Source organism: Mobula birostris, chromosome 22 (assembly GCF_030028105.1).
Source record: "Mobula birostris isolate sMobBir1 chromosome 22, sMobBir1.hap1, whole genome shotgun sequence".
Lineage (NCBI taxonomy): Eukaryota > Metazoa > Chordata > Chondrichthyes > Myliobatiformes > Myliobatidae > Mobula > Mobula birostris.
The window spans coordinates 17,788,742-17,811,433 of record NC_092391.1 but is presented as its reverse complement, the minus strand read 5'-3'; the positions used below and the strand labels follow the sequence as shown (position 1 = coordinate 17,811,433).

Here is a 22,692-nt window from a genome sequence, read left to right as displayed (position 1 = left end):
AATTAAAACTAATGGTAGGTAGAATAGTCTTAGAAATTAGTGAACAAATTCTAGAACAATTTTGTTAGTCTTCATAGGAATGTAACCATTATATTTACACACCATTTAAATAAAAGTATCGACTTGAGTTCCTAAAATTCACACCAACGATATATGCACCCTTCTCAAGCTTACAGAGAAGGAATTGAATTACCAATGGCCCAGATTGTGCAATTGTTACACTGCAGAACTGAATGTAATTTGTAGCTTAAACAGAAATCAAAGAAGTTTCTCTGAGTGATACATTTCTCCTGTTAATGTCCTTGCAAGTCTTTTTGAAAAATTACTGAATTGTCAAGAAAAATATTTTAGGCACTTTCAGCTGTAAAAGTTCTTAGATGAGCTTTTTGAATAAAGTGTAATTACAAGTTCTTTGTAGTATATCAAGCCAAAATTATTGAACTCCTTGCTGTCCAGAGAGAAATAAGTATATAGAGTGCAATGTCCAAATAACTTACAATTCCATTCTAATTCATTTTACGTTTGTTTCAACTCAATCTGAAAGCTCCAAAATTTAGTTTCCCTGTAATTAAAAACATAGACCTTATGTTTCTAGTTTTGCTGCCTGTATGAACGCAACTAGATTTGCTGCTAAACCTGCTTAATAATATTACTTCTGTCCAATGCAAAGATTCCTTATGATGGCTCCAGAATTAAACTAATCCCTCAAAAGTGCAATTCCATGCTACAGGGATCCTTTGACCCTTATGGCCAGTAATGTCGGAGGTCACCTTATCATTGCAACATTTCAGGAAATTAGCTGTGACATTTTACTGGAACTTGTTTTTAAAAAAGAAAACTAAAGCAATGAGTAACAGGAAATATACATCAATGGATAGGAACTGGAGACTATATCCATATTCTACCAATGTTCACTTCGATTTCATCCCTCCCCATTCCCCCATGCTTCATCCCAAAGATAAGTGGGCTGTAATTTTCTTTAATCTGTGTAGATAATTGAAAGAACCTGGAAAAGTTGATGGGAATATATGGCAGACACCCCACTTCTCCCGGATGTTCCGGGAGTCTCCCGCATATTGATAGTGGCTCCCTGATGCCCGGAAATTATATACAATATCCCGCAAATCAATTTTTTTTGAGAGTGAAAGCAAAAGCCAGCATCCTGATTGATCTCTCTTCGTGCTAAGCAGCCCTATCAGTTTTCTCTGTGGGCGGGCTTTACAGTCGACCTCAAAAATAATGACAGTGTTGCTTGCAGCACTGTTTGCAACAGTGACTTTTCTATTGCCCATGGTGAGTTAAAATGTAAAAGACATGTTGAGGTGAGTTTAACAGGTGTCATTCGTTCATTAGCGTAGCTAACATTATTTAAACTAGCTGGCTAGCTGCTAAGGAGCTACTCTATTGATGTCCTATGTGATGATGCCAAACTCCCTGTAGACTTGCTTAAAGTTGTAATAGAATAAACATGATAATAAGTACATATTTTAATGTCACCTTTTCTGCATATACTCAACTTGGTTTACAGATCAGACAAAATCACTAAACAAAGTATTACATACACCCTTGGAGGTCGACCGGGTGGGGAGATATGGGGTTGCGGAGGGGGGGGGGGGAATGGTGCTACCTCCCTGAAATGAGTTTTTGCAGGGTGGGATGTCTGATATGAAGAATAAAATGGGTTAAATTATGATCAGTGTAAATAATGCCTGCTGGTTGGTGTGGAGTTGGTTGTCCAAAGGGCCCATTTCCCATGCTCTACCACTTTAGATGAATTCCTGATTATAATCAGGAGGGAGAGTTTGCTCAATCATGAGCTCATCCTTAAACATCTTTTATTTCCCCATTGGACTGTGTATTGTGAAACGAAAACTAATAAATATAGTATCATAAAGTAAAGGGAACATGAAAAGCTGTTGATAACAGAATTAAAGTCTTTGTAAAAAAAACTCTTTGTAGCCAACTCAATCAAAGGTGCATTGATATTTAAAACTTCTTGCAAAATACTACATGGTAGTCCTGTTTTAGCTTCAATATTAGTTTATTGTTTCATGTATTTAAAATACAAGTAAATATATGCAGAAATCACAGCTACAGATTTTTTTCTGTGGTAAACGTCAAAGCAGTGTTGGGACCAGAAGCATTGACTATTAATTTGCCTCAAATTAATACTGCTTGATCTGTTCTGTTGCTTCAGCAGCCTGTTTTGGCAACAAATTCCAGCATCTGCATCATCTGTGTCTAGATTCAGGCATTTGCATGGAGGGAGGAAGATGAGTGAAGAAATTTGGTCCAGAACCTCAGAAACCTTGACATTTTCTTTCCATATCACACCATCTTTTGCAGTTCTCCATCACCTTACCCTATCATTCGGTTATCATGGCTTGTCCAGCAGGAATATTTAAAAACACTTAACTCAGCTTAGCTTTATTTTATTTATTCAGATAGTGTTGTAGAAAAAAGTACATTCTGGGACAAGAATTCCCATCACTCACTAATCACTGCTGAAAATATAGTCTGATTATTGTAATAACAGAACACAGTGGCCACATGTTTTCACTGTGTATGAAAGTTTATTTATATTCAAAAATGTGATGTAGATAAAATCCCAGTGACTCTATTCAGGAGAACAATTTTTTTTAAAAAAAAGAGAATTATAAACTTGCTTAAAGCATCAGTTCAGGTGAAGAGAATGGATATTTGCCATTAGTGTGAATGTCCACTCAAATTCACAATATTGCACAGTATTGGTTTAATGTAGTGCAATTTAAAGTAATGATCTCAGCAGCTGGACCCAGACTAAATAATTTCAGTGACATGATGTTGTGTTTATCCTTCAGCCATGGGAGATACAATAAAGACAAGAAAATCAACAACTAAAGCAAGTCTTTAGAAGGGTGGTTGGAAAAAGCTATACTATAAACCTGGTTTTATTTTTGTTATTCCTTTATGCGTGGTTATGAAGTAAACTTAGAAAAAAATCATGCTGCAATTATGGCTATTTACCCATAAAGAGCACCTACCATGAGGATATCATTAAAGCATGACTCATTTACATGGGGAATTTGCTGCCTCTTTTAGTTGCAGTTATGAAGACAAAAGGTCATTGATCTAAAACATTTTCTCCACAAATGCTATGCGACCTACTCAGCTTTTGCAGTATTTCTTGTCATATTTGATTTCCAGCCTTTGGAGTAATTTGTTTTCTATTCACACCACTTTGTCTCCGATTGTTATGGCTCTTACTGATTTTTGATTGCTGCTTCCTTTCTTCTTTACTCCATTCAACATGTCAATCCCAACAATAAAAATAATTATTATTCAACTTCACATTTATCTATGAATTTCTCACCAGCACCTTTCAAAAAGGAATGTGTTCTGTGATATTGTAATGATTAAGTTTAAAACAACCCTTAAAGATGCACGTAGTGATAAACACAAAGATTCTGCAGATGCTGGAAATCCAGAGCAACACACAAAATGCTGGAGAATCTCAGGTCAGGTAGCATCTATGGAAATGAATAAACATTTAATGCTTTGGGCTTAAATCATTCATCAGAAAGGAAGTGGGAAGAAGCCAGAACTAGAAGGTGGGAGGATGGCAGGAGGGGGAAAAAAAAGAGTACAAGCTAGAAGGTGATAGGTGGTGCAGCCAGGTGGGTGTGAGAAAGAAAGTAGGCAGTGATAGGTGGAAAAGGTAAAGGGCTGAGAAGGAATCTGATAGGAGAACAGAGTGGATCATGGGGGAAAGGGAAGGAGGAGAGGCACCCAGGCAGGTGACAGGCAACTGAGGAGAAAAGTGAGGTGAGATTGGAACTAGAGTGGGGAATGGAGGAAGAAGGGGTAAAAATAACCTGAAGTTAGAGAAATTGATGTTCATGCCATCAGGTTGGAGGCTCCCAGACAGAATATGAGCTGTTGCTCTTCCACCCTGAGAGTTGCCTTGTCATAGTAATAGTGGGGACCATGGACCAACATGTCAGAATGGCAAAAGGAACTAAAATGGTTGGCCACCGGGAAATCCTGCTCTTTGCGGATGGAGTAAAGTGGCCAAAGTGCTCCCCCAATCTACATCAGGTCTCACCAATGAAAAGGAGGCCACATTGGGACCACTGGACACAGAAGACGACCCCAACAGACTTGCAATTGAAGTGTGCCTCACCTGGAAGGACTGACTGGGGCTCGGGAGGTCAGCAATGCTGGTGAAGCAATGATGCAATTTTCAATCGCAAAAGAACTCCATCCAGTGAAACAACACAATTCAAGACTATCACATTTATTCAGAAATGTTCCTAAGACAAAGGGATGATGTTTTTAGGGCATTATGAGCACCAAGCAGTAAACAGTGGCTAATATTCTTTCAGAAAATCATTAAAATGAATTTTCCCCAAAACTATGCTGAATTAATAGCACAAGAGACATGTTCAAATGAGAATATTTCCAACTCTGCATGGCCAAAATCATTTGCTTGATTAAACAAATTAATCAACTGTATAGACATCTTATGAAACGCTGGGTAATGCTGCAAGATGCAATGCAATGTTTTAAGAACAAAATGCTATTCTGATTGGAAGTCCCAAACAACCCACATCTAGTCCATAAGTACGGCTCCAAAATATCACACACACATGATGCTAGACTAACTCTGCAGGCCAGGCAGCATCTATGGAAAAGGGTAAACAGCCGCTATTTCAGGCCGAGACCCTTCATGAGGACTGAGCATTTATGGAAAAGAGTAAACAGTTGACATTTCGGGATGAGACCCTTCATCAGGACTCCACTGGATCCCAAGTATTACACTGTGCTCCAAATTCAATGAAGTTTACTAAAAAAGTGCTTACCAAGGATTAACATTTCTGACAAGATAGGCATGAACTCAATGGAGACAGTTCTCTTGAGTTTTCCCTGACTGAAGGCATTGGATATTAGCCAAACAATGACAGGATCCTCTCCAAGCTCTAAAGTCAGTATGAGCAGTTTTGCTACTTCACTGAACAATAATAATAAGATAGATAAATTATATGAAATTAAATGTCAATTGGAAGTAGACTTAATTAAGCTTAATTGATCTTGCATTAATCTTGTAAACTGTCAACCCAAGTATGATCGTTCATATTCACTCTTGAATTTATGCGCTTTTATGCATCACAATCACAAGGTTCTTTCTTCAACAATGACTGGACAATAACATGATGAAATATTTATAGCAGACTGTAGCTTGACTAAGATAATTTACAAATCCAACTGAATACCATAAGGGAAAATACAGCAATGGCAAAAGCACTATTGGTGGCTTGGCAAACAGACTCAAAGATACAGCTTTTCTAAGGGGAAACCAAAACCTATTTTTAAAAAAATTATAAAAGTCACCTTGAGTTTGAGAATGATCATAAAGTCAGAAATATCACATAAAATTTATGACTTGAGGATAATGCTTGTATGTAATCTCAAAATTAATCTTGTCCCCACTCACTTGATTTACAGGTAGTTTTTTTTCAACTGTCATACACACCACTCTCTCAATTAAGGTTAGATTTATTTGTGTCCTCTTTTTTTCTCTCTATCCAATTTCCCCTCTAGGTCTGCAGATTGGTTAAACGTGCAAGCTGCTTACATACCTTAGCATTAATTGAAGAATAACATTTCCATCAGATTGCAGCTGGATGAACATAATTTATAAATCCAACTAAATACCATCTCCAGTCATTTGTAAAATGAAAACAACAATGCTAAAAGTACTATTGGTGGTTTGGCCATCAAAGACAACTTGTCATAGCTTTACTAAGGAGGAGGAACAACAAAAATTATCAAAACAGTCACCTTGAGTTCTTGAATGATCACAAAGCCAGGAATATCATGATGTCAAATGTGTAAAAATATAAGTTAAAAGACTGTTTAAAAAAAACATTAACGACCTTGCACTTATTGATAACCTATTTGTTGCTCATCAAGGATGAAAATGCAGGATTTGTGAGCATACTCTTTGTTTGGTACTTCACCAGCTTCTAAAAATTATACACAATTTGAAAAAAATATATATCAACTCCAAATGAAGAACAGAGTTCTTTACTAACTTTTCCATCATTGAACAAATGCATCAATTTGATACAGGCTGGACAACAAAGAGGCATAGAGTGGATCTATACACATTGGGAATTAGATCAGAACTATATTATATCACTTGCATAACAAGCTAAAGGAAAATGGCTTCTAACCACGTCAAAAGATTCTAACTTTGATCCTGTTTGACCAAATAATTCCAGCAAGCGACAGATTTTTTCTGATCCCTGATGCAATAAAGTCATTCTAAGTTTTCCTACCATATTTTTGAGATCATTTTACTAAGCATAATTAAATTCCAAAATCTATGATTTTTCACAACTTATATTAAGTTTCATTTACCATTGGATTTCTTATTATTTAAGAATACTGTACTCACCACTGCTGGACTTCTTTCTCAGTAACTGCAAAAGAAAGACAAGTTACCAGATTTATCAAATAATAATGAATTTATGTATGCACATACACAACATGCATCTCCAGGCACAATATCATAGCAAAGGGAATATTTCATGTTCTTAAAATATATTTTCTTATTTAGTTTGAGTTACAAATTGAAACCTCTTAGGTTAACAAATTTCTCAATTCCTTCCTCGCCAAATCCTTATCCTGATCCAGGTTTTTCAAGCGAAGGAACCAGACTTCCAAAGCTGACTGTGAAAAGAATATGCCAACAACAGTCTGTCCCTAGCAGCAACAAATCATTAGGTTTTGTGAATCAAACAGTGCTGCAATGCCCCTTAAAAAGCAGCAGCTATATCTTCTGTAGTCTATTAAATTTTCTAAACTCAAGCCAATTAAAACAAAAGGCAAAATCAATCAGGAAATATATACTTTACATGAGAAACAAGTGCAATTGAATTACACTAGGCCTATCATTTAACCTTTACTCTTTGCTCCTCTAATCTTCCTCCAGCAGAAATCAGTTTTGCAGTGTCCAAGTATTAGTAATATATTCTGTGGGAAAAATGACACAGAATAATAATGACTGAAGTTTTATTTTAAATACATGTGCTTCATATCTGTGAGCTTCATGGCAATTTGCCTTGCTAATATGATGAACTGAGACCAAGGATTGGGCCAACTGAGGGGACTTGGATCCAAGGACTCAATTTGGTTCGGAATATTGTTGCTCAATTCTATCATTTGCATGATTTGTGTTTTTTTCCCTCTTTCTCTGTGCATTGGGTGTTGGTCTTTATACTTTTTAATTGGGTTTTTTCAGGTTTCTTGTTTTGTGGCCGCCTGTAAGCAGACAAATCTCAAGGTTATACAATTTATACATTCTTTGATAATAAATGTAACTTTGAATTTTAAAAAGTATACTTTTAAACTTATCCTACATGTAATCATTTAAAATATTTACTACAGCACCCTTCTTCAGCCTTTTGTGCTCTGTTCTCCTGTGCATGCTGCATTGGATGGTGAATATATTTTCCTTTATGTCAGAAGAATGAAGGTACCACAAAATAACAGCTAAATCCAGTTTTGTCCTTATTGTGTCAAATCACATAGTACTAGCTAGTGGTCAAGCAAGGCACTGAAGCTATTCCTAACACTCCAGTGCAGCTTGTGCCACATTCTTGGCTCAGTATTTATCAAAGCCGTGGTTTTAACTTCATCATGCAACTTCAGAAGATGATATAGCTTGACAGCAAGTGCAAAAGTTAATAGGAATTGCTATAATTTGAAAGAGCTGTTAATATAATGGGAAAATAGTCATAAATGTTTTTGTGCTGAAACATGCAGAGAAACGTTTTCCCCCCAGGAAGAATCAGTTAAGTGCTAGAAGTGGTATGAAGGACAAATGCAGGAAGCAATTTAATTGAGAAATAAAAACTATTTTGTCTTAATACTCCACTCAGATATTTTCAATTCAATTTACTGACCTGAAATGTTAACTCTACTTCTCATTCCACAGATGCTGCCTGACTTATTGTTTCACCATCTTCTCTTCCTCAGTTTAAAAAAAAGGCAATCCTTTAGGCTTTCTTGACCACCTTACTGCAATATCCTGCTGGTTTCAGACCTATGATCATTTACACAAAGATCCCTTTTTAATAAAGTGTCCCACCATTCAAGTTCCCTTGTGAGATTTCTCCCTACAAACGCATTAAATTCCACAGAAATGATTTGGAAGTTTTTTTGCCATTTTGCTTAACCAATTACATTTTGGAAACCTACTGTTTGTTTCCTCACATTCAATGACAGACCCAATTTTTGTATCATTCTCACGCTTTTAAAACATGATCTCTACATTCAAGCCAAAATCATTAATACAGATAAAATTAGGCAAGATGTCCTGTTCTGAGCCTGCAGAACCACTCTGGAAACTGTATTCCAGTTACAATAACAATTTCCCTTTGCTTTATTACACATCCAAGTTGCCTTTTTCCCTTGAACCATCATTACAGAGTGATGAAAGATCATGTTGTTTACTAATGAAAGAATTTTATCACATTTGACACTAATAAAGTTAAATTAATAAAATCACTACAGGACTGCAGTTAAATTTTGACAGTGTTCATGTTCTTGTTCATAATCTTTTGACTTCTTTATTAGAATAAACCTGGTCTTAAAACTATACATTCCCCCCACCACTCCATTTCACAGAAGACATCTTATCGCAAAGCTTTCATTTTAAACAACTGCTACTAACGATGCCTACTTGAAAGATTTTGCCACTTTACATAGATTGCATGAGATTAGAAATGTTTGACCTGTCAAACTAATGAAGCATTAAGATCAAAAAAATAGAATGAGAAATATAAAACTGATTTTAATTGCTTAAGTAGATAGTTTTAAAACAATTTTTTGCTCCTCAGAAGTGTATGACCAGTAGAAAAATAGCTCATCTTTGCAGAATGAACTTTCTCACTCGGATCATTAAGTATCAAGAATGCCACATTTTGAACTTGAAGCATAATTTTGATAGTGACGCAAGGAAAGGAATTACAAGGCTAGGGCTTGCAACAGAACACTTGCTAATGTTCCCCTTCCTTAAATGGACAATAGGAATCTAAATACATACCAATTTGTTTAGAAGACCTCACAACCCGATTCTGAGAGCCAACAAGTTTCAACAATCTCAGGCAAATTTTATGGGGCAGCATGCAAGGAGCCAGAAGTAAAAGTCAAAGGATGTGAAGATTCACATTCTTCCCAACATTGGGACAAGTTGCTTTTGAACACTGGAAACCACAGCTCCGATTCTGGAATGCATCAACCTTTGCACACACTGAGTAAAATAATAACACCCATATGGGTCTGACAAATTATTTTAGATACTGAGACGTTAATGCCAAATACTTTAGTTACTTCTTAACCTTTTCAATTAGGCCAAATGGTACAATCAGTTTGTGGATGATCACCATGTGAATACAACAAAACCCTTCAAAATCACCAGTTTTCAAACCCAAAAAACTACAAAACCTATTCTGAAAAAGTCCCACAAAGAACGTGTCAGGCTCAAAGCATTGCAAAATTTTCTGTCTTTAAAACAAAGCTACTTTAAAAGTACTGCCAAGAGAAAAAGGCCTTTCTGCCCATCCACTTTATCACAACAAGGCAAAGTTCCAACTTTTCAAAATATTTGATCTTAACATTAAAGGTACAAGCAAGTCAGAATTTCATGCCCATCCATAATTGTTCAGGACATTAGAGGCAACCACCATGTGTGGGACGGGCACAAGATTGATTTTACCTTATTTTTCTCTATACAGGTGTCCCCCGCTTTCCAAACATTCTCTTTACGACATTTCGCTTTTAGGAAAGACCTACATTAGTACCTGTTTTTGTTAACCGAAAGAGGATTTTTGCTTTTGTGAAAAAAAGACGCTTGCTTTAAATTTGTGTTTACCCCGAGAAAGACTACCATGACGTCTTGCGCGGGCAGCTGTGTGCGCATGCGTGATGTGCAAATGTGTGTACGTGTGCGTGCGTGACGTTCGTGTACGTGCGAATGCGTGACGTGCACACGCATGTACGTGCCCATTTTTTTCGACAAATCGATTTTGGTTCAAACTTCCCAATTCTGTTAAGTGAAACTATACTGTACATACATTATTTCTACTTTATATAGGCTGTGTATTTATCATATTATTCCTGCTTTTACTATATGTTAGTGTTATTTTAGGTTTTATGTGCTATTTGGTAGGTTATTTTTTGGGTCTGGGAATGCTCAAATTTTTCCCATATAAATTAATGGTAATTGCTTCTCCGCTTTATGCCATTTCAGCTTATGAACGGTTTCACAGGAACGCTCTACATTCGGATAGTGGGGGAAACCTGTATCAATAGAGAAACAGTTAAAATTCTAAGCTTCCAAAAAGCATGAAAACTCTTAGGAGATTGCAAGCTGATACCAATAGAAAACTGAAAGTGAGCAGTACCTCAACCTGTCTTGTCAAGCATCTCCTCCTGCCCTACTCATCAGCCATCTCAGAAATAGAGTGGAGGTAAATCATCCACAATCCTGTCACACCCCCTAAAAACTCAAACCTTCATTAGAAAATTGGCAACTATGTTGTGATAAAAACACATAAATGTGGTGCAGTTTCGCCCATTAATAGATGTCAAAACTACAGTAACAACTCTCAGTAACAGGTTGTGTTCAGAACCAAATCTGAGAGATGATCATAGCCCAATGAGATAAATGGCTCTTCAAATCATTTACATCGATTACAAACTCATTTACTTGTACCTTTAAAAGAAACCCCTTTTCTTAGTCACTGTTCTTTAATTTACTACCAACAAACCACAGCCTTGAAGTGAAGATATTTCTGAAAAGTATTAATTGCATACAAGATCAATTTACTAAGACTGAAAATCTAGGCTATAGAGAACACAATTTTATTCAGGGAAGATCAGAACAAGCCTCTCTAATTAGTGTTGTTATATTAAGTATTTGTGATAACAGCATCTGTACTTGCAATAAACAACATTTAACACAGAATGGATATTATCACTGACGGTCCTCATTAGACACAGAGTTTCCTTTATCAAAATGAAACTTACTTCTCCAATTGTTCAAGTTTTTTTCCCCCCATATTACAAGTGCTAGAACATTAAAGAGATTTCTGATTCAAGTACATTTTAATTAAGTTCATTTAACACATGACTAAAATTATGGTTCAAATTTGATTTCTTAATCCATTCTTATATAGTAATTTACAATTAAATGTCAAGGGCAGTGAAAATCACATCACTTTTGGTATTCAGCTCCTTGGTCCTTATTTGGACTAAGATGGTATTGGAGTCAAGCTCTCCAGTGAAACCCAAACAGAGGTTGCCGGTGAACTTGACTGCAATGTCAACATCATCAATCGCTGGTGATAAAGAACACAGTGATTGAGTGCCATTAATTGGATTGGATCTGTACTGCATATTGTGAAAAAGAAACATTTGGCCAAGCTTCCATGCGGCCAGAATTGATGGCAATGTTATAATTAATAGGATAGCTTGGATAGATGCATAGCTACAGTAGATCTGGTGTGTTAATTGTTCAGCACTGCAAGCAGAATGTTGCATTAAATGTTGACAGCCATTCCCTGATACTGTGTGTTGAATTGATTTGCCTGGACTACAAAGTTACCAATTTGTGTAATCTATTTGGCACCTCTGAGCATAGCTCCATATGGTTCAGCCGTGTCCTCAGTATTGACATGCTGGGTCCCTCAATAGTTGAAGGTTGTTCTTCAGCCTTGGCCTGTTAACCTCCAACGCTAAATTTGATACAATTGCAGAACTTATTTGATTCATTGACTGTGAAAACACTGTGAACTGCATATTGTTTTTGCTGTTTAGCACGTCTTGTGTTGCAATTTCACTCAACTGGCAACTTATTTTTTTCCTGCAAGTCAGTTGCTGCTCTCAGCATGCTCTTATGCATTCTGCATTTAATCTAATTCGAAATCGCTGGCTGGAAAGTAATGATGGATTGAGGGAAATGCCTGCCATATAGTTAGATTATGTTGGTGTACATTTCTACTGTTAATGATGAGCATGTGGATACCCATTTCTGAACTGCCATTGTGTTCTTTACCTCTCTTAATTGCAGTGCCACACATCAAACGTGTCTTCCGCATGAAGCTACTACTTTGCCTGCACAAAGAATGTGCGGTGGCCATGTTTACTAAAGACATTTTGGACAGATGCATCCACCAGACTGTATTCCTGTCAGGATTCTAAGAATTTTGCATTACCATTAGCTCTGTGAATAACATCAGTTACCATGATAATTTGGAAGTTATTCTAAATCAGAATTTCAACAGCACTGGGGCAAACATGTATACCAGAGGGTGAAACGGAGGAATGAATTGGACTTCAGTCAGTGTCAGACAGGAAACATAAGTGTGTAGATTAGCAAGTTTAGACTTGAACAACACGTACTTACTTTAGAAATTACCTAGGGTTACCCATGTTAAAGTCTGTCCCGTGCCTTGTGGCGTGAAGCGACTGAGAGTACTAGACTCCCCGCCCCCCCACCCCGGATATATAGGACGCCAGTCTATCACGAGGATAACGCCCAGCATTTGCTGGGTGGACTGCAGCAGTGTGTGGTTAAGTGCTTTGCTCAAAGACACAACACGCTGCCTTGGCCAAGGCTCAAACCCACAACCTTCAGATAGTGAGCCCAACGCCCTGAATCACTTGGCCACGCGCCACACAGGGTTACCCATAGCCCTCTATTTTTCTAAGCTCCATGTATCTATCCAGAAGTCTCTTAAAAGACCCTATCATATCTGCCTCCACCACTGTCACTGGCAGCCTATTCCACGCACTCACCACTCTCTGCGTAAAAAACTTACCCCTGATAGCTCCTCTGTACCTACTTCCAAGCATCTTAAAACTGCCTTTTCGTGTTAGCCATTTCAGCCCTGGAAAAAAAGCCTCTGACTATCCACACGATCAATGCCTCTCATCATCTTATACAAATACACACAAAACTATGGTTTGTCCAATACTGACTATTAGACAGACATTTGAGGAGCACAGAGGTGGGCCTGCACATCACTGCTAAAAATAGACAGCATTCTCGCATTTATATTTTTCCTATAGGAGTAGAACTCATAACCAAGCCCAACTGTGATATGAAAGACATTGAAATATTCATTTTCAGTATTTTTAGAGCTTTATGTGTAACTGTTAGTTCACAGCAGGGGAAAAAAGGCCTTTATTGAATACAAATGACAACCCCAATAAGGCTATAAAGGGCAGCTAGTGCAGGATTTACTATTAGATCTCCATTGCACTGTTTCCACAAAAGTTTTCTCTATATTATAATACTTATGCCAAAATCAGGCTAGCAAATTGCTGTGAACGAAATCATTCCATTTAATTATACAGCATCCAAATTTATTTTTCCTACTGTTACATTTCTCTGCCCTTATTTATACTGGCAAACTATTAAATACTGGAAGCTAATAAAAAAAATTCTAGAAGTTCAATGTTTTAAAGGTACTAATGCAAAACAAAAAGCATAAATTCGATTAGATTTTGTTTTAAAAAATCAGTTTGTAATTTGCACTCATTCCTCTAGGCTTTCAGCACAATTAGATCAAAATTTAAAAAAATCAAAAGCAAATTACACTAATCATGCTTGTTTCAAAACTACCTTGTCAAATACTTAGATTGCCCAAGGAAATTGCCATGGTTCGCACTGAGATTCTGCATCTCACTGAACTTCAATGATTTTTTTTTGTATATTTGTTACTGAATACAATTTTATGCACTTCACTTCAGAAATTAATGTTACAAACCAATATAACTAAAGATGTTACTCGTGTTTAATTTAAATATTATTAAAACAATGAGAGCTACAGACACAAATTAGATAATTTTATGATAAAACCAGTTTTCAAAACACATGTATCAAAGCACCAACACATCAAATAAATTTTAAAGCAATTTTATGACATCTGTTCCACAACATAATTACATGGTTTATGGCAGATTTTACAAACAGCTAGAGATTTCAAACAAACAACAAATGTTAGTGATCAGATCAGCCATCATTTATAGGGGCGGGGGGATGTGAAAGGAGGGAAGGAGAGTGAGAGCCGTTTCTCTCACCATAGTTGCTGCCAGACTTGCTAATAATTTAGTTTTTATTAATTTGTGATGCATTAACTGGCTTACACAGACGGTTAGGAGATAAAGAAAGAGATCTCAGAACCAGAGGGTTCTAGCTTCATAAGGATCATAGAAATAGTACCCACAGAAATAACAAAACAAATTTCACATCACATGCTAGTGATAATAAACCTGATTCTGATCTGATTCTGACATTTCAAATACTTTCAGTTCCCATTATCTACTGCTTTGCTTTAAATGGAACTGCATACTCGTGAGGCGAGCTCAAGTCCAACCTTGATATTTTTTTGAACAAATTTCTCTACATACACTTTCATACTCAGGGACCAATCATTGTTTGCATAAATACAAGTTTCACAACATTTGTGCCAAGTTGCTCCCTGCTGTGCACTATTCAAAGGGGGCTTTGCTTAGACAAATATACCGTATGAGTTCACAAATGATCACTGCTTCTAAGTTTTACGAAATGGTATGTAACCTTTTATCATTTCCTTTTACATACTTAAACATGATATATTTATTACTGTTATTGGGGTATGTGTTTTTGCTTTTATAACATTATCTGTCATATTTATTTAGTAAGCATTAGTAAAAGAAAAAGCCTGCTTTTATATTTGTCACCAGTGGGAAGTTTGTGCTTTATCACTCAAATATTGAGGATTTGGTACATGTATTTCACTACTTGATGCCCTTTATGGAGTATTTTTGAAAGAACTGTCATAACATAGTTATGAATTTCAGGCTCCCACATGAAGCATTAAGGTGAAGTGCATTTTTAAAAATAAAAATCAGTAATTGCAGAATGCTGCTTGTACAAGGAGGGAATCACTTAAGAGGCAATGGGATTTTAGTCAAGTGAATTGCCTTGTTCTAGATGCAGTTCAATTTCCGTGATTTCTTGGAATTGTTAACACATAGATATGTGGAGCGTGCTCCATTACACTCCTGACTCTTACCTTGGAGAATCTAATCACTACCAAATACCTTTCCTGTGAAGTGCGAGAGACCCTGAGTAGTTGGTCCAGTAAAGCTTCTCATCAATGGTAACTGTCAGGCTTTCCCAATTTTCTATCTTGTGTGATGGCTAGTATTCTACCCAGTAATTCAGTGGGGGACTTGCAGAGCCTGCTTGTTCTTACTTCCATTTGTTTATACAATGTCTAAAAGAGGGTGCAAGGCCCATCACGTCTGCACTAGACCAAACACATAATTCCATTTCCCAGATCATTCTCAATTCCCATACAATTTCCCTTGATCTTCCTACCACCCAGCCACAGTAGGGATAATTCATAGTCAATTAATCTACCAACCAGCAGGAATTTGAAAAGTATTGGAGGTCAGGAACATGCCAAAGTTACTACAACTGTGAGGTAGCTTCCTTATATCTCCCATTCCCCTTTGCTTCTACCCCCACCTCATGCAATTTCTGTAACTCATAACTGTTCCATCATTCTCCAAACCACATAACACAAACATGAGCAGGTGAATATTATCATTAAGAATCCACAGGGGAAGTCTCTGGTCTCTGAAAAGACACACAGTACCCCAGCAAAAGGACTCAAATGGAAGAGTTTCAACATTACACAGTTTTCTTCAAACCAAAGAAACTCATGCATCTAAAGGCAATACAGAAACACCTCAAAAATAAAGGGGCATGGCTATTACCAGAGAGCTTAATGACTGATTATTTTCAACCTCTAATCTGCATAAACCTTTCTGACAAAATTGTTTGGTGATTTTGAAGCTTAAATCATCTGATATAGAAAATACATTGTTATATTCCATAACAAATTAGGTTTTACTGAATGCCCCCACCCTAGAAGTAGCTCATTAAATATGAATGCATTATTAAAATATTAACTGATGCAAAAAGACAAATCTACAGAAGCCGAAATTGTCAGGATGCCTCACGGACTCAAATTTTCAAACAATTAAATGTAATTTGATAACCTGTGCCCTAGCAGTTAGCACTACTATTAACATCCTGCATCATGATTTTATCTCATTATAACGTAAAGCAATTTCACATCTTCAATTCTATTCAGAATGCTGAAAAACTTTTGATGGAAATGAGATTGGTATAATTTCCTGTAAATCCAAAACAGGATACAACTCCTCCTTAGCTCCATTCCCATGGGAGGTTTGTTGGAGGTGTAATACAATGCAGCAGCAAGATTGAGAGAAGTACAGAGACTACCATGTTTGACCCATGCATACTATCAGTTTTGTGCTGAGTTCTTGATATTTAAATATTCTTTTCCTGTTTCAACCAGAGATCATGCTGGCACATTAAGGGCAGTGGTGAATTTCATCACTTACATCTGTCTTTGCCCAGAAGTATTTCCTGAAATACTTTTCCAGGGTTTTATTGTGAATTGAGAGTTATAATGAAGTGCGAAGATAACGTGAAAAGAAAATGGTCCTTGATCAGAAACTGGACTTTGAAATTAGGCCCATAGTTTTTTTTACCATTAAGTCTCCCCATCAACATCTGGAGCTGAAACACTAATGATGTTAATAATGAACAGTCAAAGGACTGCCAATGATGGAATCTGAAGCAAAAATAAAAAGTTGTGGGTCAAGAGCATCTGTGAAGGCAAAGGGATAGATGATATTTCAGTCAAAAAACAAATTCCCAATTCTGATCTTCCTTTCACTGGAGTTACTTTTCTCCAACATGAGTTAATGGATATTTAACCATATTTCCGGCTTAAGCATTTTGACTGGAGCTTGGCTTTGTGTGTCAAGACAAAAAGCTACTATTTTGAATACCAAGCCTATGTCTGTTATTGCAATTATGGTGTAGAAACAGTTGATCCAATTCACTTTGTGACAACCAAAGCATGCCGATGCTGCCCAAAGTCAAGGAAATGGCCAAGTTGGTCATCAGCTGGCACTCATGTAGCACTAATGTTACCTAGCAGTTTTCAATCCAAACTCAACATTAATTAGCTGTTGCTCCAAGCTTACAAGGACAGATTCATTGTTAGGGAAGATGAAGATAGAACTATTCATGTGAAAAGTACCAATCCTGAAATTGTGATTGCAAATAGGGCATCTGAGGAAAAGAAACAGCTAATGATAGTTGGGACACAAATATCTCCCTGACTGGACTCCCAAATATTCGGCTCCAAATACTTCATGCATTGCAACATTCACCTTTCTTCTGGTATTCAGCACACTCATGTTTTGATCTACATTATATTTTGGATCTAGAGCCAAATGGTCCTGAGAGAATCTAAACTGCACACTAATAGAATATGAAAGCAGTAGTGCTAGACTTTTCCAGGATTTCAGTATTATCAGAGTAGGTAATGGAGTAGCAAGTGGCTAGGAAGGCTTTATCCATTTTGTTCTGTTTGGAATGCAATAGGACAGCACGTCCAAATGATGAGTGCTGAAACTTGGTTAAGACACTGGCTAACTCTAAACATGGTCCTCACCAGCAAAGACAATATGTTTCCAAGTCTATTGATTCTATTTTGTCCTTGCATTTAACCATCTCAATGACTGAAGTAATCAAAGTGTTATATACGGTGTTGGGAACCTCAGGATGGGGATAGGTAAAATTCCATATGCTGTTTCTGCTCAGTCTATATCTCACCCATTCTGTAACATGGTGATTTACTAGACTTCACTATTGCTATGAGTAATTTACAGAATCAGCACAGAAACACAATTCATCAAATCCAGCAGTAGTCCTATGCAAAACAATTCTACAATCCTCCTGCAACACACATCAAAGTTGCTGGTGAATGCAGCAGGCCAGGCAGCATCTCTAGGAAGAGGTACAGTCGACATTTCAGGCCAAGAATTCTTCCCCATCTGTAATTTTGTGTGTTGCTTGAATTTCCAGCAACTGCAGAATTCCTGTTGTCTACAATCCTCCTCCCCACCCTACAGCAACTCTTTGACTTACCAACCCTGAAATGTTTTTGTGTAATGAGGAAACCCAAAGAATCACAGAGGACATGTAAACACGACACAACAGTGGAGGTTGCAGGTTGCTGAAGCTGTGAAACAGCAGTTCTGCTGGCTACATCTCTGGAACTGCCCTGTGGAAGATTAAGGAACCCTATTGCATCTCTTCATCCTATCACCTGCTAGGCTCCCAGCCATTCTCAACTCTAACAGTCGAGAGCAGAGCTGCAAGTTAATCATTGGGTTTTACAACCTGTAGCTCACATGCAAATAGCACTGTGTAATAGTAATACAAACAAACCGCTTCAGGAACTCATCAGGCCAGGCTGCATCTTACTCTGACTTCTCATCTCTTTTTCCAGTCCTGATGAAGGATCTCGTCCAGAAACGTTGACTGCTTACTCTTTTCCATAGATGCTGCCTGGCCTGAATTCCTCCAGCATTTGCTGTATATTACTTTGATTTCCAGCATCTGCTGATTTTGTTGTCATGTTCACTTAGTTTATTACATTCCTGTATTTCAATAATCACGGTGAACAAGACTGAAAATTTACTGTCATTAACAAAGTTCAAATAAATTTATTATCAAAACTCTTAAATGTCACCATATAGAACACAGAGATTCATTTCCTTGCAGGCATTCACAGGAAATACAAGAAATACAACAGAATCAAAGAATGACTGCCACATCCAATGTGCAAAAGACAACAAACTGTGCAAATACATAAAGAAAAAATAATAATAAATAAGCAATAAATAGAAGATGTGAGATGAAGGGTCCTTGAAAGTGAGTTCATAGGTTGTGGGAACAATTCAGTGATGTGGTGACTGAGGCTGAGTGAAGTTACGCCCTCTGGTTCAAAAACCTGATGGTTGATGGGTAATAGCTGTTCCTGAACTAGGTGGTGTGGGTCCTGAGGTTCCCAGAACCTTCTTCCTGATGGCAGAGTGAGAAGAGAGCATGGCCTGGGTGGTAAAGGTCCTTTATGCTGGATGCTACTTTCCTGTGACAGAACTCCATGTGGATGTGCTCAATGGTGGAGAGAGCTTTAAGTGTGATGGACTGGGCTGTATTCACTACTTTTTGTATGCTCTTCCATTCAAGATAGTTGGTGTTTCCAAACATTCTGTCATGGAACCACCGCAAATCTACAGAAGTTTGTCAAAGTTTTAGGTGCACAATTCATAATTATCATGGAGTTAAGGAATAATGTTAAATTGTGGCAACATAATATTGCTGCAATTTAAACTCACAGTCCTCATGTACTAAATTTGTTTCACTTATCATAGTAACTGTGTCAAACTGAATATTACTAAATGTCTTTACAATTTATATAAAAGTTTTTCTTTACAAAGAAGACAGAGGTGAATAATCTCTGGCAAAGCTGTTACAAACAGGCATGTCTGCAACATGTACATTGGGAAGGCCAAAGTAAAGCATCAAGTAAGCCTCACCTAGCAGCTTTGTCCAGTGGTGCCAATATTGAGCAATTGTTGCTACAATTCAGAAACAATAGACAAGTATATCATTCTAACTTAGCAATGGTACTTGCAGAATGGCATCAGGTACTGCTTAGTTGGCTGAAAGAGGGTTACCCAATTCCAATATTCTTCAAACAAACAGACCAAAACTGGTAAAACTTATATCACTGAATCAAGACAAAATAATCAGCAAGCTTCATTACTTTTATATGATGTTTAACTTAAAATTTATTGTTGTTTAACTTCTCATGCTGTTATTTAAAGTATGAAGTCTTGGTGTACTAGTCCAAAACTACTACCCATTTACAACATTTATCACAAATTTAAAATGTGCAATTTTAACTATTACTGTATTGTTTCGCTTCCTGTGCAATTTCCAGAAATGGGCTCATCTTTCAGCATCAAGCTCTTTCTGCCTGTTCAAGTTTGCGTTCCAAATCACTGCTCTCAAATATTCCAGCTAAGATGTTAATGAAATGAAAAGCTCAATATTATCACAAAATTACAGTGCAGATACCGCTTTCAAACTGAACTTGTTGCACTTCCCACACTATTTAAGGACTAAAGTGTCCAATAAGTTTTTGGATAGTCAGACTCAAGAGATAAGGAGATGGCATGTGAAGGAGGAGTTGTAGTCAAGAATCACTGATTACTGCAGCAGAATTGAGGAGCCAAATAGGCTATTTCTGCTTGTCTCAGCTGTATTTCAAGTGTTAACCTTTTTTTCATAATTATATTCCTCATCCTACCTGTGCTTTGTTTGCCTTAAATCTGAAACTTCTGGTTCCCAATCCTTCAGCTGTAGCAAACAAACTACACAATTTTACACAATTCTTAGAAATTTGTCCTGGGCCTTCCTTCTTTTAGCAACAATCACAGCCTTCCTAGTCTATTTGTGTAATTATGTAACTTTCACACTGAGAATCAATCAAGTGGACGCTTCTGAACTCTTTCCAAAGCCTTAACATCTTTTCCTAAAAGCACTGCCCAAAACTAAACACACTATTCATCACAGAATTATATAGCAGAGACCCTTTGGTCCAACTAGTTTGTGCTGACCAAGTTTGCTAACCTGAGCTTGTCCCATTTGCCTTTATTTGGCCCATATCCTTCTAAATCTTTCCATTCCACATACCTGTCTGAATGCCTTTTCAATGTTGTACTTGTACCCACTTCTACCACTTCCTCTGGCAGGTTGTTTCACATATCCACCACCCTATTGTGCAAAAGAGTTGCATTTTACTTCTCCTTTAAAACCTTATTATCATCTTAAAACTCTGCCCTCTAGTTTTAGACTCTACCCTAAAACTGTGACCATTCACTATCTATGCCCTTCATGATTTTTATAACGCTCTAAGGTCACCCCCCCCCCCAGAAAAAAGCCTGTCTATCCAATCTCTCTCTGTAACTCAAGTACTTCAGCAGACACAAGTGCAACCTCACCATCTTGTATAGTAACATGATAACCTAACTCCTGTACTTAATGTCCCAACACCTACCTGCTGCTTTCAGGGAACTATGTACTTGTAGTACTAGGTCTCTGTTCTAAAACACCCACTTATTGCACAAGTCCTACCCTGGAATCCACTCACAAAGTGGTTTTGCACAATGTAAAATCATGATATAGACTTCACTAAAAAGGCAACCCTCCATGCATCCATAAAATGGGAAATTGCCTGTGCTGTATAAAATTCTTTTAAAAAAATTAAGGGTCTAGGGAGGGGAGGAAGGTGGTGGTATTAACAGCCAATCGTCTTGAAAATTCTGTCCTGTTGCAGGGCCTCAACTAGAAATGTCAATCACTACTTTGCCTGCGCAGATGCCAGTCAACTCACTATGTTCCAACAGTTTACATTTGGTTCCACATTCCAGCATCTGCAGTGTCTCATCACCACTACATTGGATTAATAAGAGTTTAACTGTATTCGGAAGAGGTGTTCCTGAGAAAGATTTAAAGTGAAATTTTATAAATTGAAAGGATTTGGCAAACGCAATATGGAAATTCCAGTACAGTATTTGTATGTTGTGTGCGTGGGGGGGGAAGAGGAGAAATACTTTTTCAATTCAGCAAGAGAAAAGCCTTACAAATGAATAAGTAACCCAAAGAGTCAATGTCATTATAGCAAAAAATCATAAGTACGTGAATCAGGAATTATTGCAATTTTAATAAGAATGTTCACATTTGCCTTTAATACTTACAGTATGTCTTCCTAGTCAGCTCCTCCACGACTTCAGGTTTCAGTTTACTGTTGCACTTCCCCATAGCAGCAATTTAACACATAAGAAGGTGCACGTTTTGGTAAGGGTATATATTGAAGATCAAAGAAATCTGATTCAAAACAGGCCAAAGATAATGATGGTAAGCGGAAGTTACTTGTTGAATGAAAGATTCTCAGGATGCCTCCTGTGCACTTTCTGCGTAATTTGCTCAGCTGCGGTTTCCCTGGCGATGGTTTAATAATGACCTGTTTGTCCCTCCACCACAGGTTTGATAAGTAGTTCAAACACTGAATTTGTCAAAATTCACTCCAGGTTTTTCTTTAATTCTTAAAATCCACTTTCCTTTGATATGAAGTGCAGATAACCTGCTGTCCCGAGCTGCAATGATGGTTTGCTCAATTCAGCCCCTTGGGAAGATTAGTAGCATTTTTCAGCTTCTCTTCGTCTTTTGTATCTTCTGAATTGAATCAATTTAATTAGTTGTTTTATTCCTGTCTATTTTTAGACGTGATGATGCACTTTAAATCGTTCAAGCGTGATCACAGCATTACAGAACTGCATACGGTCAACTCTCACAACGCATTGATGACTTGGGTTATACTGCATAGAGTATTTAACCAACACCGCAGACTACAGGCTTGAAATCCTGAAAGAAACAAAACAGTGCAGGTACTGTATGCAAAGATGCAATTACCCAAATCACTTGATTAAGACAAATCAATCTTTATTGCAATTGCAGTGAAAAGGATCAAATAACAGCACGTTTTGTGTACCCAGAGAGACAAGTGGAAGATGCTCTGCTGGAGAAGACACAGCAGATGACTCAGCTACTTATGACAGTGATTGTCTTGGTCATATAAATGATCCTGGGAATGACAGGGTTAATGAATGAGGAGAATTTGATGCCATTTGGTA

At 37.3% G+C, this 22,692-nt stretch overlaps 1 protein-coding gene and 1 long non-coding RNA gene across 3 annotated transcripts in view; one reads left to right on the top strand and one right to left on the bottom strand.

The window, feature by feature from the left end:
• LOC140186206 (neuronal calcium sensor 1) overlaps positions 1-22,692 on the bottom strand; it is a 79,197-nt gene that overhangs the window by 53,088 nt on the left and 3,417 nt on the right. Inside the window, exons 1-3 of one of the 2 annotated variants that reach the window (XM_072240179.1) lie at positions 21,757-21,778; positions 7,950-8,089; positions 6,440-6,464 (exon numbers count right to left, since the gene is read on the bottom strand). In XM_072240179.1, coding sequence (XP_072096280.1) covers positions 6,440-6,464; positions 7,950-7,974 — 50 coding nt within the window. In that variant the 5' untranslated portion in view covers positions 7,975-8,089; positions 21,757-21,778. Of the gene's footprint in view, positions 1-6,439; positions 6,465-7,949; positions 8,090-21,756; positions 22,424-22,692 lie in introns of those variants that run through there. The other variant, XM_072240178.1, reaches the window with a different exon arrangement.
• The window catches only part of LOC140186207 (uncharacterized), a 49,422-nt gene continuing 41,261 nt past the window's right edge, over positions 14,532-22,692 (top strand). Inside the window, exons 1-2 of the long non-coding RNA XR_011882811.1 lie at positions 14,532-14,623; positions 22,283-22,446. This is a non-coding gene — a long non-coding RNA (uncharacterized lncRNA). The remainder of the gene's footprint in view (positions 14,624-22,282; positions 22,447-22,692) is intronic.